This window comes from Sander vitreus, chromosome 19, assembly GCF_031162955.1.
Source record: "Sander vitreus isolate 19-12246 chromosome 19, sanVit1, whole genome shotgun sequence".
Classification (NCBI taxonomy): domain Eukaryota; kingdom Metazoa; phylum Chordata; class Actinopteri; order Perciformes; family Percidae; genus Sander; species Sander vitreus.
Window position 1 is genome coordinate 16,941,528 of NC_135873.1, and position 16,011 is coordinate 16,957,538.

The 16,011-nt window shown below is 42.6% G+C and overlaps 1 protein-coding gene and 1 long non-coding RNA gene across 3 annotated transcripts; one reads left to right on the forward strand and one right to left on the reverse strand.

Moving 5' to 3' along the window:
* Positions 1-513: 513 nt before the first annotated feature.
* On the forward strand, positions 514-15,579 carry cd99l2 (CD99 molecule-like 2). Of its 2 annotated transcripts, XM_078276327.1 has the most exons (10): positions 514-742; positions 5,983-6,021; positions 6,303-6,350; positions 7,635-7,757; positions 9,291-9,371; positions 11,865-11,933; positions 12,021-12,071; positions 12,169-12,288; positions 14,357-14,422; positions 15,490-15,579. In XM_078276327.1, the coding sequence occupies exons 1-10, from the start codon at positions 682-684 to the stop codon at positions 15,549-15,551; spliced, it is 720 nt and encodes a 239-aa protein (XP_078132453.1). In that variant the 5' UTR covers positions 514-681; the 3' UTR covers positions 15,552-15,579. The 2 variants fall into 2 exon arrangements, with proteins under 2 accessions (XP_078132453.1, XP_078132452.1); XM_078276326.1 differs by lacking the exon at positions 9,291-9,371 and having other exon boundaries at positions 588-742.
* On the reverse strand, positions 11,010-15,562 carry LOC144534414 (uncharacterized). Its single transcript, XR_013503547.1, has 3 exons — positions 15,383-15,562; positions 13,291-13,368; positions 11,010-11,660 (listed from the first exon to the last, which is right to left on the reverse strand). It is a non-coding gene; the product is annotated as an uncharacterized LOC144534414 (long non-coding RNA).
* Positions 15,580-16,011: the final 432 nt, after the last annotated feature.

A 16,011-nucleotide genomic window follows, 5' to 3' on the forward strand; every position in this document is an offset into this window, starting at 1 on the left:
AGAGTGTTTTTACGTGTTAAACATGTCTGAGTTGAGGAGATAGGACTATTTAATTGCAGGACGTGATTGAAACTTCATATTTATCGTGTATAATTAAAATAGTTAAGGGTCATTTTGGTGTTGCTGACATTCTTCACTTTTACTGTTGGCAAAACCAAACCATTACATCACCTCCTTATTTATTTTTTATGAACTTATTTTTTATTTATTGTCAGCACAGACAGTCAGCACAGACATTCATGGTAAGATCATATAATATCTGACCGGACCAAAAAATAAATAAAATAAAATAAAAACATAAATAAAAATAAAAATAAAATAAAATAAAATAAAATAAAATAAAATAAAAAGGGATGGGGGGGGGGTCAGGGGTGCTCGCTCTCTTCTTTCAAAAACATTTTTAGTAAGACAGGGGTTCAGTTTATCCCTCTGGAGCGTCAAGATGTGGGTTATGTCCTCCATCGCCTCCTTATTAAGTAGAGGGTTTTATTTTGAAAGGTGTGGCAGGAAGTGGCACAGTGTGGCAGTGTCACTGGGTGCAATAGTGAACGCCTTGTATGCGGCTTTCTGTGTGAGAAGCTGAACAGCAGGCTGCAGACAAACGGAACGGTAACAGGCCCGTTATTTAACCGCTCTATTACTACTTTGTACCGGCTGTTTGTGTGTGTGGAGACCGGAGTCATGGCTAACCGTTCCCTGTGGTCGCTTTGTCTGCTGCTGGCGCTGCTGCTGCCGTTGGAAGGTAAGGCTTTGTCCCGCACACCTCAGCAAATCCACATGTTCGCCTTTTGTGCCGCTGCCGTACATGAAATCAGGGCCGAGTAACGGTCCACTGGCCTGGGAGCAGACGTTAAAGAGACAGAGAGCAGAAAGCCAGCTCATTAGCCTACATGTCCACTCACAAAAAATAATCTTTTATTATACATACACGCGTAATAGACTTTAACATTGGAGCTTAATTCAGTTTTTGTGGCTCCAGATATTAGGCTACCGATGCTGATGTTACTCAGCTGTAATAGATTCCGTGATTAGGTTAGTTATAGATCAAAGTGATGTGGCAACACCCACAGTATCCTGCCTGTCTGTCTGGTTTGCAGCTGCACATGCCATGCTGACAATGAGGTCACTCTCAGTGCTGATTAGTATGGGAAGTTAGTCACTCAAAGGTGAATAATTTAAGTGCAAAATGATTCAATTCTGTATTATAGCACGTGTCCTCACGCCCCAATTCGCTCCACCTTACATGATCAGCAGCCCAGACCACCAGGTGCAGACATTTGATTGCATTTGATATTTGGATTGTTTTTTCCAAAGGGCTGCATGATATTCATAACCCATTATTTAATGGACCGACAGAAAAGCTGATAAAGCTGAGAAAATGATTTCCCCCAATCAGTATTCGGCTACTAAATGCAATGCTATGAAACTAATTATGCAAATGAGATGTAAATTATGTGAATTCATTTTGGCTCCCCAAGCCGGTGGGTTGGGTTTAGGCATAATATTGAACATGCTTATGCCAGGTAGTTTAAGTATCATTTAAAAAATAAATCTTTATTTTAATAATCTTAATGTTAATATTAGAGCTAGTCGGGTTAGGTGAAGATTTGATGTCGCTGGGAGTCGGATAGGGCTGCAACTAACAATTATTTTCCTATAGTCGATTCATCGCTTAGATATTTGGTCTATAAAATGTCAGAAAATTGGTAGAAAATGTTTTGGTTTTGTTCTCCAAAGCCTAAGATGACGCCATAAGATCAGAATTGATTCCTAGGGGGGGGGCAGTGAGGTGTGACAGCAGAACAAGAAACAAGACCAGATTCCAAAAATAGATAGAGAAGGATAGAGCAGCATACATCACAATTAGCTGGAGTGTATACTGTATACTTGTGTATATATTCTTGTATGTTTGCCGTTTAATCTCGTCTTTCTTCATTAACACTGCTTACAATTATCTTTACATTGTTTGTCTAATGTATATCAATAGTATATGTGGGTCTTTGCAAGGATATGGTACTGTATACGTAGTATATAAGTCCTTTACTGCAGCTGCATGTTGAAACGTGGCTATTGTCGCACGCACGCACGCACACACAACCACGTGTTTGTGTGTCTCTGCTTTTGTTTCCTGTGTGGTAAATGATCTCTGTTCTGAAATTCAGACAGGGCGGATTAGTACCCTAGGGGCCAGTTTGGCACCAAGGCCGGGGGTATTGTCTCTGTGGGACTCAGTAACACCCGCAGGGCTGGAAAAACTCATCACTGAAAAGCAGTGTTGGGCACGTTACTTTTTAAAAAGTAATTAGTTAAAGTTACTCGTTACTTCTTCCAAAAAGTAACTAAATTAGTTACTCAGTTACAAATTATGAAAGTAACTGCGTTACTGCGTTACTTTCAAGTACATTTTTAAATGCTCAATTGTGACCCCGCCTCCACCTACCCCGCTTTAATGGAACTTAAAATACATGTGCATGTTTAATTATTTATTATAAATCTGAATATTATAATGAAATGGACACTTAATACAATACATTATTAACAGAAGCAATGTACACAAATCTAAACTATTTTAATGTTGCTGTGGGACAAAGTGAGACTAGCCTCCAATCAAATGCCATGTATGTAGATATTATGTTTATATAGTGGATCCATACAAATAACACAACACCTCAACAGGCCACAACTGGGCAAGATTAAATGATGCTTGTTAAGCACTATACCAAAAATAAATAACAAATATATACACTCTTTGTAATGCAAATAACGTAAGTGGCCTGATGTTTATACTGATGTGTCTCCCCTGTTCTTTCTGACCACGGTGGAAAATCTGTAGCAGGAACAGTTAACCCTCTCCTTGATTTCATAACGCCATACCTGTCATAGTATGGCGTTTCATAACGCCATACTCATACACTGATATATATCCATCCATCCATCCATCCATCTTCATCCGCTTATCCGGGGTCGGGTCGCGGGGGTAGCAGCTCCAGCAGGGGACCCCCAAACTTCCCTTTCCGGGCCACATTAACCAGCTCCGACTGGGGATCCCGAGGCGTTCCCAGGCCAGGTTAGAGATATAATCCCTCCACCTAGTCCTGGGTCTCCCCGAGGCCTCCTTCCAGCTGGGACATGCCTGGAACACCTCCCTAGGGAGGCGCCCAGGGGGCATCCTTACCAGATGCCCGAACCACCTCAACTGGCTCCTTTCGACGCAAAGGAGCAGCGGCTCTACTCCGAGCTCCTCACGGATAACTGAGCTTCTCACCCTATCTCTAAGGGAGACGCCAGCTACCCTCCTGAGGAAACCCATTTCGGCCGCTTGTACCCTGGATCTTGTTCTTTCGGTCATGACCCAGCCTTCATGACCATAGGTGAGGGTAGGAACAAAAAACTGACCGGTAGATTGAGAGCTTTGCCTTCTGGCTCAGCTCTCTTTTCGTCTAGCGGTGCGATAAATTGAATGTAATACCGCACCTGCTGTGCCGATTCTCCGACCAATCTCCCGCTCCATTGTCCCCTCACTCGCGAACAAGACCCCAAGGTACTTGAACTCCTTCACTTGGGGTAAGGACTCATTCCCTACCTGGAGAAGGCACTCCATCGGTTTCCTGCTGAGAACCATGGCCTCCGATTTAGAGGTGCTGATCCTCATCCCAGCCGCTTCACACTCGGCTGCGAACCGATCCAGTGAGTGCTGAAGGTCACAGGCCGATGATGCCATCAGGACCACATCATCTGCAAAAAAGCAGCGATGAGATCCCCAGCCCACCGAACTGCAACCCCTCTCCACCCCGACTACGCCTCGATATCCTGTCCATAAATACTACAAACAGGATTGGTGACAAAGCGCAGCCCTGGCGGAGGCCAACTCTCACCTGAAACGAGTCCGACTTACTGCCGAGAACCCGGACACAGCTCTCGCTTTGGTCGTACAGAGATTGGATGGCCCTGAGAAGGGACCCCCCTCACCCCGTACTCCCGCAGCACCTCCCACAGTATCTCCCGGGGCACCCGGTCATACGCCTTCTCCAGATCCACAAAACACATGTAGACTGGTTGGGCATACTCCCAGGCTCCCTCCAGGATCCTTGCGAGTAAAGATCTGGTCCGTTGTTCCCACGACCAGGACGGAATCCGCATTGTTCCTCTTCAACCTGAGATTCGACTATCGACCCAGACCCTCCTTTCCAGCACCTTGGAGTAGACTTTACCGGGAGGCTGAGAAGTGTGATACCCCTGTAATTGGCACACACCCTCTGGTCCCCCCTTTTTTAAAAAAGGGAACCACCACCCCGGTCTGCCACTCCTTAGGCACCGTCCCAGACTTCCACGCAATGTTGAAGAGGCGTGTCAACCAAGACAACCCCCTCCACACCCAGAGCTTTAAGCATTTCTGGACGGATCTCATCAATTCCTGGGGCTTTGCCACTGTGGAGTTGTTTAACTACCTCAGCAACCTCCACCAGGGAAATTGATGCCAATCCCCCCCTCATCCTCCAGCTCTGCCTCTACCATAGAGGGCGTATTAGTCGGGTTAGGAGTTCCTCAAAGTGCTCCTTCCACCGCCTATTACCTCCTCAGTTGAGGTCAACAGCGTCCCCATCCTTACTGTACACAGCTTGGATGGTTCCCCCTTCCCCCCTCCTGAGGTGGCGAACGGTTTTCAGAAGTACCTTGGTGCCGACCGAAAGTCCTTCTCCATGTCTTCTCCGAACTTCTCCCACACACGCTGCTTTGCCTCTTTCACGGCAGAGGCTGCAGCCCTTCGAGCCCTTCGGTACCTTGCAACTGCCTCCGGAGTCGTCTGGGATAACATATCCCGGAAAGACTCCTTCTTCAGTCGGACGGCTTCCCTGACCACCGGTGTCCACCACGGTGTTCGTGGGTTACCGCCCCTTGAGGCACCTAAGACCCTAAGACCACAGCTCCTCACCGCAGCTTCAGCAATGGAAACTTTGAACATTGTCCACTCGGGTTCAATGCCCCCCAGCCTCCACAGGGATGCACAAAAAGCTCCGCCCGGAGGTGTGAGTTGAAAGTCTGTCGGACAGGGGCCTCCTCCAGACGTTCCCAATTTACCCGCACTACCCGTTTGGGCTTACCAGGTCTGTCCAGAGTCTTCCCCACCCCCTGACCCAACTCACCACCAGATGGTGATCGGTTGACAGCTCCGCCCTCTCTTCACCCGAGTGTCCAAAAACATTGATATATATATATATATATATATATATATATATATATATATATATATATATATATATATATATATATATATATTTCTAAAAATAAAGGCTTTCAAACCAAATATAACATAAACAGAAAATGTTTCAGGAGTACTGTGACCCGGAATTGGGGAGAATTGCGTATTGTTATCTTGAGGCAGCGGGAAGTGATCGCGCCGTTGACCAACAAAAACCTGGTCTAAAGTCAATAACGCAGCATTTCATTGTTATTTTAACACCACATTAGTAAAATGCTCCTAGACTCGGGCACAGCGCGCGCACACTGTGCTTGTTACACACACAGGAGCACACACACATGCAGAAGATTAAAAATGAAAATATTACGGTGCAAATCCTCCATCATAACAGCAATGCTCCAAGTTCCAAACGCGCCTGGCCTTTTAAAGGGAATGGGAGATGATCTCTGATTGGTTTATTGCATGTTACGCCCAAAACACACCTATGAATTAATGAAGACACTAAGTACAACCCTTTTGAACCATGCGCCCGGCACACGGACCCTTTTTATCCGCCGTCAAACTAAACGCACGTCTGCGCCAGGTGCTTCACGCCGTGCGCTCAGATCATTAAAATAGGGCCTGATATCCAGCCTCATACATCGATGTCGATATGTTATCAATATATTGCCCAGCCCTACCTAAAGTACGTCTTTGGGAATATCCTTTTGGGTTTCATGGGTCAGATTCAGTGTAACGTGTCTGCTTCCTCTGTCTGTCCCTGTGTCTTCTCTGGACTGTAGTCCTGTCCGACGCTCTGGATGACGACGACAGTGGACCACGTAAGTACAATCAAAATCCAGACCATGTCTGATCTGAATTTATTTGAAATTAAAATATGGTAATTCTTGGTTTTACATGTTAAAAACCAAAATTTCAGTATCAATTTCTCAATGGTCAGAATTTCAGAATCCCCCCAAAAAAGAAATTCAGGTTGCTCAAATTCGATCGAGTTAGCTACGGACAGTCATTTGATTAATCACTTTTAAATATTTCCAATCGCGTGACAGTCCTAATGATTATATAGATATAGTTCATAATTCATCTTTCACTTTCACTGCAGCGACCCCCCCAGCAAAGCCAGCCGAGCCAGCTGGAGGAATGGGAGGAGGTAAGAACCACAGCAGCTACTCATACACTGATCATTTCATTCTATAATAATTCTGTCTTATGACCAGGATCATTTCTCCTGGTATGAACCGCTGGAAACCAGTGAACCAAATGTTTTTATACGATTTGAGGAACAGTGGAGCAGGACTGCCGAAAAAAACCTGTGACAGTTTTAAGTCCTCCCACTGCGGCTCACCTGTGAGAAAATACTGTTGTCCAGAAAGCATTTTACTTCTTATCTTAAATTTTGTGCTATGACAGGTTTTAGACACTTTTGTGAAACTATTAACCGCGCACTGATCACAACTGAAGTCAGTGGATCCGTACGTCAATAGTCTGGATCAACGGAAGTTTATTTTGCGCCGGATGTCGCTCACTTTCCGCCTGCGTGTCGCCGTTCTCAAAGTTCATTCTCTTTGGGAAACGACGACAACCTTCGAGCTAGCGAGCTCCACGCTGAAAATGGCAAAGTTTGAAGAACATTTGTATCGTGCAACAAGGCAGGCCTGCTTGGTTCTTTCTGGGAATGAAACGTTTTGGGACTGATTGGTGGGATTGCTGTGGACGAAGTACACACAGTGATACACTGGTAAGAGCTAATGAGGTTTAATGTATCCAGCTCATTTAAATAGCTCACGTTACTGTATTGTGTCAACAGTTAACTTCGTTTAATATTGTACGTGGCGTTTTCTTTTATCTGGGTGCAAATGTTCCACCAAAACAAGTTCCTTCCAGAGACTATTTAGCAGAGCCACCGTCACTGCGTCCGGAGCTTCTTATTGTGATTGGTTTAAAGAAATGCAAACAAATTATTTTCTCCTATCCCGAATAGGTTTGGGTACCGTTTGGACTTTTACGATTCCGATGCCAAACCGGTACTTTTAAAACGATTCCGATTCCTAAACCGATTCTTGAAAAGCTGAAAAATGACATCAGAGATGTAATATGTGTACTAGCGATCACGTGCAGTGAATGGTCGATATGCTTTTACGTCTGTTTTGGTGAGCCCAGAGGGAAAATATGGCATTTTAAAAGTAGCCTACATTTACGGTAGCTAGCTAACGGTAGACTACAGAGAGAGTGTGATATTTTTACGTCCGTTTCGGAGCTTCGGAGGGAAAATATTTCAGAAATTTGCGTTCTAATCCATTCCGATTCCTACCGGTTGCGTTTCAGTGCCCAACCCTAATCCCACAATGCATCTGTGGTGTAGCCAGACCTTACTCCACAGCACTGTGGAGATAGGTCTGGCAATGCAAGACTAGTAAGCCAATGTTGTGTGTAGGTTTTAATCTGGAGGATGGACTCGATGACACCACCACCACCACTACCACCAAAGCCCCACCTAAGGTTGTGCCGAAAGCCCCCGCAGGTACCAAGGCCCCAGTCAAGCCCAAACCCAAGCCAGGTGAGAGAATGCAGCTTCCTCTGTGTTCATAGCCAGCGTTCCTCCTGAGGCCAGCACCTCAACTGCAGAGAGCACCAGGTCTTTATTACAAGCACTTTGCCTTTATTTCAAATTTGCCCTGCTTTATATTTCCTGAGCTGCTTCTGTTTGAATCCAGATTCAACCCTTCTTCCGTGTTTGCTGCAGTCTGGATCCTCCTCCTTTTATATGAGAACTGCTCTCACTCTCTAATTCATTCTAGTCATGAATTTCCATTTTGCTATTGTTCAGCTACTGTCGCTGCACAGATATTTAACATTAAAAAGCCTCCTCAAATGGAATACCTCCCCTATTTTGTGGTAGGCTAGGCTTTTAATGTGAAATATGTGCAGGAAGTGCAGAGTTTCATTGGCAGTAGCTTAATAGTGGCTGGAAAAAATGACAAAGCAGAAGCAGTGGGAATGCACATTATACAGGTAGAACAATATGAATAAAATAAATTGAATACATATACAGTATGCAACACTTTTTGCACGAAATTAGTCCAGTATTAAGACCAAGATTGCTGCAGTCGGCAGTGGTGAAACAACCTGCAACGTAACGTTAATGAGCAATTGCGCACCTTTAGTTTGCATCCACTAAAAGTGCTATTATTATTCTAAAAGTGTCTGACAAAATTATGGAAAGGATCCCTACAGAGATAGACCTTTTTGTTGAAGAGTAAGATCCTTTGTGTTTAACCAGAAACTGCAAATTACCAAACTCACCAGACACCATTTAAATAAATGGTGATTTTATCATCGTAAAACACTTTCAAAGTCGACAGAAACAAAATAAAAACCATCGTGGTTCGTCTTCCCACAGTTCTAATCAATAAAGCAGTTGCTTATTCAATCACCACTCTGGTTTGGTTGAAATAAACCCTTAACTCACCCATTTACATGTGAAAATCTATACAAGCTAAAAGTCCTGATTATTTAAATGGAGTCTGGTGAGTTTGGCAATTTGCAGTTTCTGGTTAAACACAAAGGATCTTAACAGAAAGGTCTATCTCTGTAGGGATCCTTTCCATAATGTCGTCACACTTAGAATAATAATCTGAGCCTGTCAGCGGCAAAAACAGAACTTTTAGTGGACGGAAATTGACGATGCACATTTGCCCCATAGGGTAACATTGCAGGTCGGATTGCAGCTGCCGGTTACAGCGTTCTCGCTCAATACTGGACTAATTTCAACGATTTTTGTTCACATTAGTCAATTAGACACCAATGCATGGGAAAATAGGGTCCAGGTTGAACAGTTGCTCTTTAAGTACCAGCAGCCTGTTGCTAGGTGAAGCTCAGTTTGAACATGGTGTGGGAGTTGTGCTATAAATGATCGTTGAATTATTAAGGAGGTAACAAACACCTTATATCATATGTTGGCTTGCTCACACGCGACAGCAACATTACTTGAATGGTCTTTTGAATTTGAGTCGTTATAATGTTTTTTTTCCCCTCCTGCTTTTGCCTTTATTTTGCAAAAACATTGACCCCGGAACTTCTGACTCTATAGCTGCTGATGACTTTGACCTGGCTGACGCCTTGGACCCCAACAATGACATTGGTGGCAAGGATAAGAACAAGGGGCATGGAGGTGGGTTGGAGTGTCTCCCGCAGGATTAGCATGACATCAGAGTAGTTTAATGATTAGATGCTCTAATCCCATACAGGTTCTACACATAGCGGCTTTAATAGATAGAAAGCCATTATCAGTGACGTACAGTATATTTCAGGCTGGGCATTTTAAATTCATTTGTTTGGTTGTTTGGTACCAGATTATGAAGAAGCATGGCCCTAATAAATATCCTGCAGCCTGTCCACTCATCTAGAGCTCAACAGTGACTGGCCACTTTATGAACGGCTCTGGTTCCGGAAGTGTTTTTCCCCGTTCAATATCTCCATTAACCTTTCAGAAAATGCTTACATACTGTAGAAAGAGTTCTAAGCCTGGAGCCAAGCCAACCAGCTATGAGCTGAATTCTGACCATAAAACATTTGATGCGGCGTAAAATAACATTTCGAAAACGGCAAAAAAAATCCAAAGGTTCAAGACTGTATACAGAAACGATCATAGTCTTCAGTGGTAGCAGCTCGCTATAGCCGTTCGCGGGTACGGCAAACGTTTCCATGGTAACGGCGAGCTCCACCAATCAGAGACATCGCTGTTACACTTAAGATTGTGGGAAGTGTAGTCTTTCTCCATAGGATTGCGAATAAAACGTGTTTTTCTTAAAACAAGGTTGATTTCACACAGACTTCTGGCTTCTACAGGAGCAGAAACCTTCGTTTCACAACCACGGAGCTCGGGGTCAGTCTACCTCGGATGGTTTAGACGTTATGGCTGATAATCTAAATCCTTATGGTGAAAATTAACGGGATTTTTACTTCTGGAACCACACTGTTGACCTTGTGACCTCATACCTGTGTCTCCGTTCAAGTTCTCCAACTCTCCCACACACATCCTCAAATCGAGCAAAGCGAATTTGTTTTGCAGTATTTGAAAAACCTCTAAAAGAAAGATAAGCAGTAAATGTACGACTCTCCTCAGTCGTTCGGACATTCCTGTAAAACTTCCAAAGCCACAGCGCGTACAGCTCATTAAAAGCAACCGAGACAGAGTTGCTGTGGCTCATCCATCGGGACAGCTGTCCTCACAGTCTGCTTGAATAAGTGCTCTGTTGTCGAGCTCTACGGAAGAACTAGATAACACTCCTCGAAGAGAGGCAGCTCATTGTTTTCATCTGTTGCTCATCATCCCCTCCCTCCATGCTGATACAGTAACGCTGTCCCCCACATGCTGTTTCTGCATTCTTTAAGTTTAACTGCTGAAGAACGAAATATGGTTTCAGAGTTTTTATTAGTTGAAGTTTATTCTGATATATTCATTAAAACAGTTTCCATGTTTCATTCTCAGGTAATGATTTATATTTCTCTCTATTTCTGTAATCAAATAACCTGTTGTGCGTAGATATCTTATATAATTTAATAGAATCAATATCCTGTTGATTCTATTAATGAAATGCATTATTATTTTTAATAATGAAATGTTCCCTGATGTACAAGACTGCTGGGGTTCACGCTTACAATATATATGTATATGTATGTATACAGTATGTATTAGAGCAAGATTGTAAAATCGGCTTATATATATATATAATATATATATACATACATACATACATACATACATACATACATACATACATACATACACATACTGTAGCTTATTGCAGATAGCTCTGTACTCGTGCATATGTCACTTTTTTCCCACTTCCACTTAGTATGCATCTTGTTTAGAAAAGAAAAAATCTAAATCTATTTGTTATCAGATCTTTTAAACTCTGAAATATCTATCACTACCGGCCTCACAAATCCAGTATCAGTCTGACTATATTTTGTAGCAGACTACTTTCAACTTAACGGTGCAGGAAACGTGTTCATATACTGTACATGAGCAAAGCTACACAAAACACCAAATACCATTTGGAATCACGGAAGTCCAGATGGAGGACATGGATACGGGCCTTATAGTGTCAGCAACCAGTACTGAAAACTAAAGCCAGTAATTTTCCGAATCCATTAGATTTCGATTCACAAGGTCCCGATTCAATAACATTTTGGTTTCGATATCAAATAGGTTAGGGAAAATTCAGTTACAATATCAATTTTACTTGGATATAAAATAAAGTGATGCTGTGAATTGTACAGGCAAAAATCCACCCTCAAATGTTTTTTTTATATTGCACCAGGTTAATGTTTACATTAAGAATCAACCCCCAACAAGTTAGTGATGGGCTGTGCAAATACATCTGATGCTACTGGACACATCTTCAGTGATGTTCCTGGAATCATTGGATGTTTCGGGTCTTCTAACCCAGCCCCACTGAAAACACAACAGAGCGAGAGGAACCAAATGGAGAGATTGTTTGTGGTGGACATGACGGATCAATAAACACAGTTTAACAAATTAAGCTCTACGCAAATCCATAATTTAGAGCTTCCTTTGCCTTTAAGCAGCTTTCTTTAAGTTCATCATTTAGTGATTCCATCATTCAAGCGTGGTGATTATCTCCGACTCCTATTTCAGGTGGATTTAGTGACGACGATCTGTTTGATGTCGGCAAAGACGACACCTACAAGCCTGACAAAGGCAAAGGTAATGTGGGCACCTTTTTATAGGAAATCCACGTAAAACTCTGTCTCTTTAGGAATTTAACCGTGCTGTTATTCTGTGTTTCCACAGGTGGGCGTCCAAGCGGGGACGATCAAATTAACCAGTATGACGACAACAATGGTGGGTCTTCTTTGTCCCCAGTGTGTGTTTATGAATGCATGTCTGTCTGTTCGGCTGCCAGACTTTACTGTATATCTGTGTGCGTGTGTGTTTGCAGAGACCACAGCAGAAGTGGGCACTATTGCAGGGATCGCAAGTGCGGTTGCTATGGCGCTTGTGGGTGCAATCACCAGCTACATCTCCTACCAGAAGAAGAAGCTGTGCTTCAGTATACAACGTAAGGCTTTTGCACTGCAGTCATTAGAGGAGTTAGTCCCTCAGGACATTAACCTCTAACCTAAGTAGCAGCTGTTCTCAGTGATCAAGCCCCTGTATACTACCTGCTTAGTACCAAACTGCAGGGCAAGGCAGCTATATTTGTAAAGCACATTTTAGCATCAAGGCAATGCAAAGCGCTTTACATAAAACACTAGAAAGCCGTTAAAAACAATAAAAAAGATTAATTAAATACAATAGAAAATAAAAACAAGCTAAAATAGAATAAGAGTTATAGAATACAAGAATAAAAGTTGAAATAGTAAAAGTAAAGAAATGAACAATTACTTGATTTACAGTTTTTCTTGATTGCTTTGACGCAGCGGTCAACTCAAACTCCACATTTTTCCAAACGGTTAACACACAGGCCCAAACAGTGGCACTCATGGTCTAAATGACACATTATGTTTGCAAAAGGCTCTAACCGTGCCAACACATTTAAAATATACAACAAAAGAAAATGTTGCCCTCAAACAACACAACTTGCAAACAAGTGTATGAGCTCTTCCAATCAACCGTTACACAGTGGACAACAAAATACAGCACTCAGAGCAATCAGTCTGCAGGCCTTAAAGGTGCAGACTGATTGCTAATTGAAGATTTGTGTGAAGGAGTGTCAAACAGGTGCTTCAGTGATTTCATACTGATGTAGGTCGTTTCTAACAGTTAGGAACAGATGGTTTCTGTTTGGTTACCATAGCTAAAACAATGGAGTTTGGACTGCTTGAATGACATCCGTGTTAACTGTTCTGCAAAAGGGTGGGGGAAATGTGTCAATCCAATGAGAAAGGGTTAACACATTTGCAAGAGGTGTCTTCTGCTCTGCTGAGACAGTGATGATGAAAACCGAGTGGATCCCAGTTTTTTTAAGCAGGTCAAAGTAATCAAGAAAAACTGTAATAAAAGGCAGCGTCAAACAGAAAAGTCTTCAGCCTTGATTTAAAAGAACAGAGTTGCAGCGGACCTGTAGTTTTCTGGGAGTTTGTTCCAGATATGTGGAGGATAGAAACTGAACGCTGCTTCTCCATCTTTAGTTGTGACTCTGGAGACAGAAAGCAGAGCTGGTTCATAATATAGCAGCAGAAATAAACCGTTCAGTGCTTTATAAACCAACAGTAGTATTCTGAAATCAATTCTTTGACAGACAGTAAGCCAGTGTAAAGACCACAGAACTGGAGTGATGGTCTCAGTGAGGACTGGAGCAGCAGCATTCTGAATCAGCAGCAACTGTCCTATTTATTTTTTTAGGGAGACCTTTCTAAATCCTGCTAAGACATAAGTCCTTTAACCGGTGATATATTCTTAAAGTGATAGTAGGCTGACTTTGTAATTGTCTTAATGTGGCTTAATTATCATCAGTCCATGACTACACCAAGATTTTTGTCTTTGTCTGTGGTACATTGCCGATTGAAGCTGAGGGCTGACTTTTAATCGTTCCTCTCTGGCTCCCAAACAACTACCTCAGTTTAATTTGATTGAAGTAACTTCTGGCACATCCAGTCGTTGATGTGTTCCAAAACTCAGTGTTGATATTGGACCAGAATCCCCTGGTGATATGGTTATGTAAAGTTGTGTGTAATCTTCATAATTCGTAATTTCGTAACTTGTTTTGTTGTTTTCCATAATCTGCGCCAGTGGAAGCATGTAGATGTTAAACAGAAGAGGCCCCAGAATGGAGCCTTGGGGAACTCCACATGTCATATTTGTGTATAAATATATGTGTAATTTACTAAGACAAAAAAGATTGGACAGCACTTTAGATGTTTCCCTGCAACCTGATTTAGTAAACCACTATATAGGAAACTAGCTAGTAACTTAGGAAGGACTTAATTTAGACTTTATTCATTCATGAATAGCTGGTGCAACACAATCCAGTAGATAACGCCAAATGATTAGTTGTAGTACTAATAGTGAAATCATAGCAGCAGTAGATACAGTTCCAGTTAGTAACACTACAAGCAGTAGTGGTCACAGCAGCACAGTACTTGTATTTGTCGATGCTCACTAAATGTGTTGTTTTCTTGTGACAGAGAGCCTGAATACTGACATGGTGAAGGCTGAGAACCCTGAGGCTGTGGTGGCTACAGAACCACAAGGTAAACACACCTCTACTGCACTCCACTCTCATTAGATACACCTTTTATTTTATTGATTGGGGAAGGGAAATTCTGTAACATCTATTGTGCACTCTTTTCCAGTCTCAGTTATTACTATAAAAGCCCCAATATAAAACAATAGATTTTTTTCTGAAAAAAAAAAAAGGCAAACATTTCCTTTTAACTGGTGCAGGCAGTCACCTGATAACTCCAGTAGCAGGAGTGACAGAAGGAGAGTGCTCATATTATGCTTTTTGGCTTTTCCCCTTCCCTTTATTGTTATATATCTTTTTTGTGCATGTTATAGGTTTACAAAGTGAAAAAGCCCAAAGTCCACCCCAAAGGGACTTACCATCTCCAACAGAAAACACTGTTCACAAACTGCTCCAAACAGCTCTATTGTATTTCAGCCTTTACTTCACTTTGTAACACACGTTATAATGCTCGCCTAGCTGCTAGCGTGGCACGCCCTCATACTCTGCTTCTGACTGGCTAGTAGTCCTTACCTAGGTACTGAGCATGTGCGACTCCCAACAAAGATGGAACAGAAGTGAGATGTCTCACTCTGTAGCTAAAACAGAAAGGTCAACACACAGGGTGAAAAGAGGAGCTGCAGCAATGTGCAGTACAGCAAAAATATGGTGTTTTCTGAAAATTAAACCATGTAAACTTATTCTGATATAACCTCTAAATACAATTATGAACCTGAAAATGAGCATAAAATGAGCACTTTAAGTACCGGAGGGCACCTACGGCACTACGTACACCCCTGGGTGTAACACCGTCACTCTGGCAGCCTGCCGGCTGCTATCAGTCAAACACAGACAGGGACACACACCCCTCCAGCCGGCGGAGATGGAAAAGCAGAAATTGATATTTCCCCAAAGACCTCTTCCTTTTTTTTTAATAATAAGAAATTATTAACAATACATTTAAATCACACGCTGTCAAAACACTCACCGCGTACTCTGTGAAGATGCAGTCTGATGTCTCTTGTCATTCGTAACAGCTGATCGAGATGATGTGTGTGTATAAACCCCTGTCTGTTTTTTATTCTGCCTCTACAGTCCAACAGACTCTCCTGGAGCCACCCAACGCTGAGCCTCCCACTGAAGAGAATGCTGTGTAACACACACACACACACACACACACACACACACACACACACACACACACACACACACACACGAGCGCCACTGGATAGACTGTCTATTGTAGCATGTCCTAGTTGATCCTGCAGCTCTTTGCTGTGAAGGTTGGGATTTGTAGTCCTTCTACGCTAAATGTGAACACAGATTTTTCTTTTTTAATTCTATGCTGTAAACATGGCCGACAGTGTATCGAACCTTGCCAAATGTATGTGTATATAGTAATTTATTATTTACGGTTTAAACACCACTAACAATGTTTTTTACAGTTATTCAGCCTTCGGCATGTTCTCTGTGATTCTGGAGCTGCAGTTTGTAGCATTTTGATGAGCTCCAGCCACACAGGGGCGTCGAAAAACTGAAACTGTCTCACCTTTTTATGAGGCAAAAACTAAATTGGCTGGTAGAAAGCCTGTGTGGCTAGTGGATAGTGGATTTGAA

Bases quoted from the DNA above. Each gene is read 5' to 3' on its own strand.
- cd99l2 (XM_078276327.1), top strand. From the start codon at position 682: ATGGCTAACCGTTCCCTGTGGTCGCTTTGTCTGCTGCTGGCGCTGCTG. The intron at 12,289-14,356 runs GTAAGGCTTTTG...TTCTTGTGACAG, and splicing joins GCTGTGCTTCAGTATACAAC to AGAGCCTGAATACTGACATG. The intron at 14,423-15,489 runs GTAAACACACCT...CTGCCTCTACAG, and splicing joins GGTGGCTACAGAACCACAAG to TCCAACAGACTCTCCTGGAG.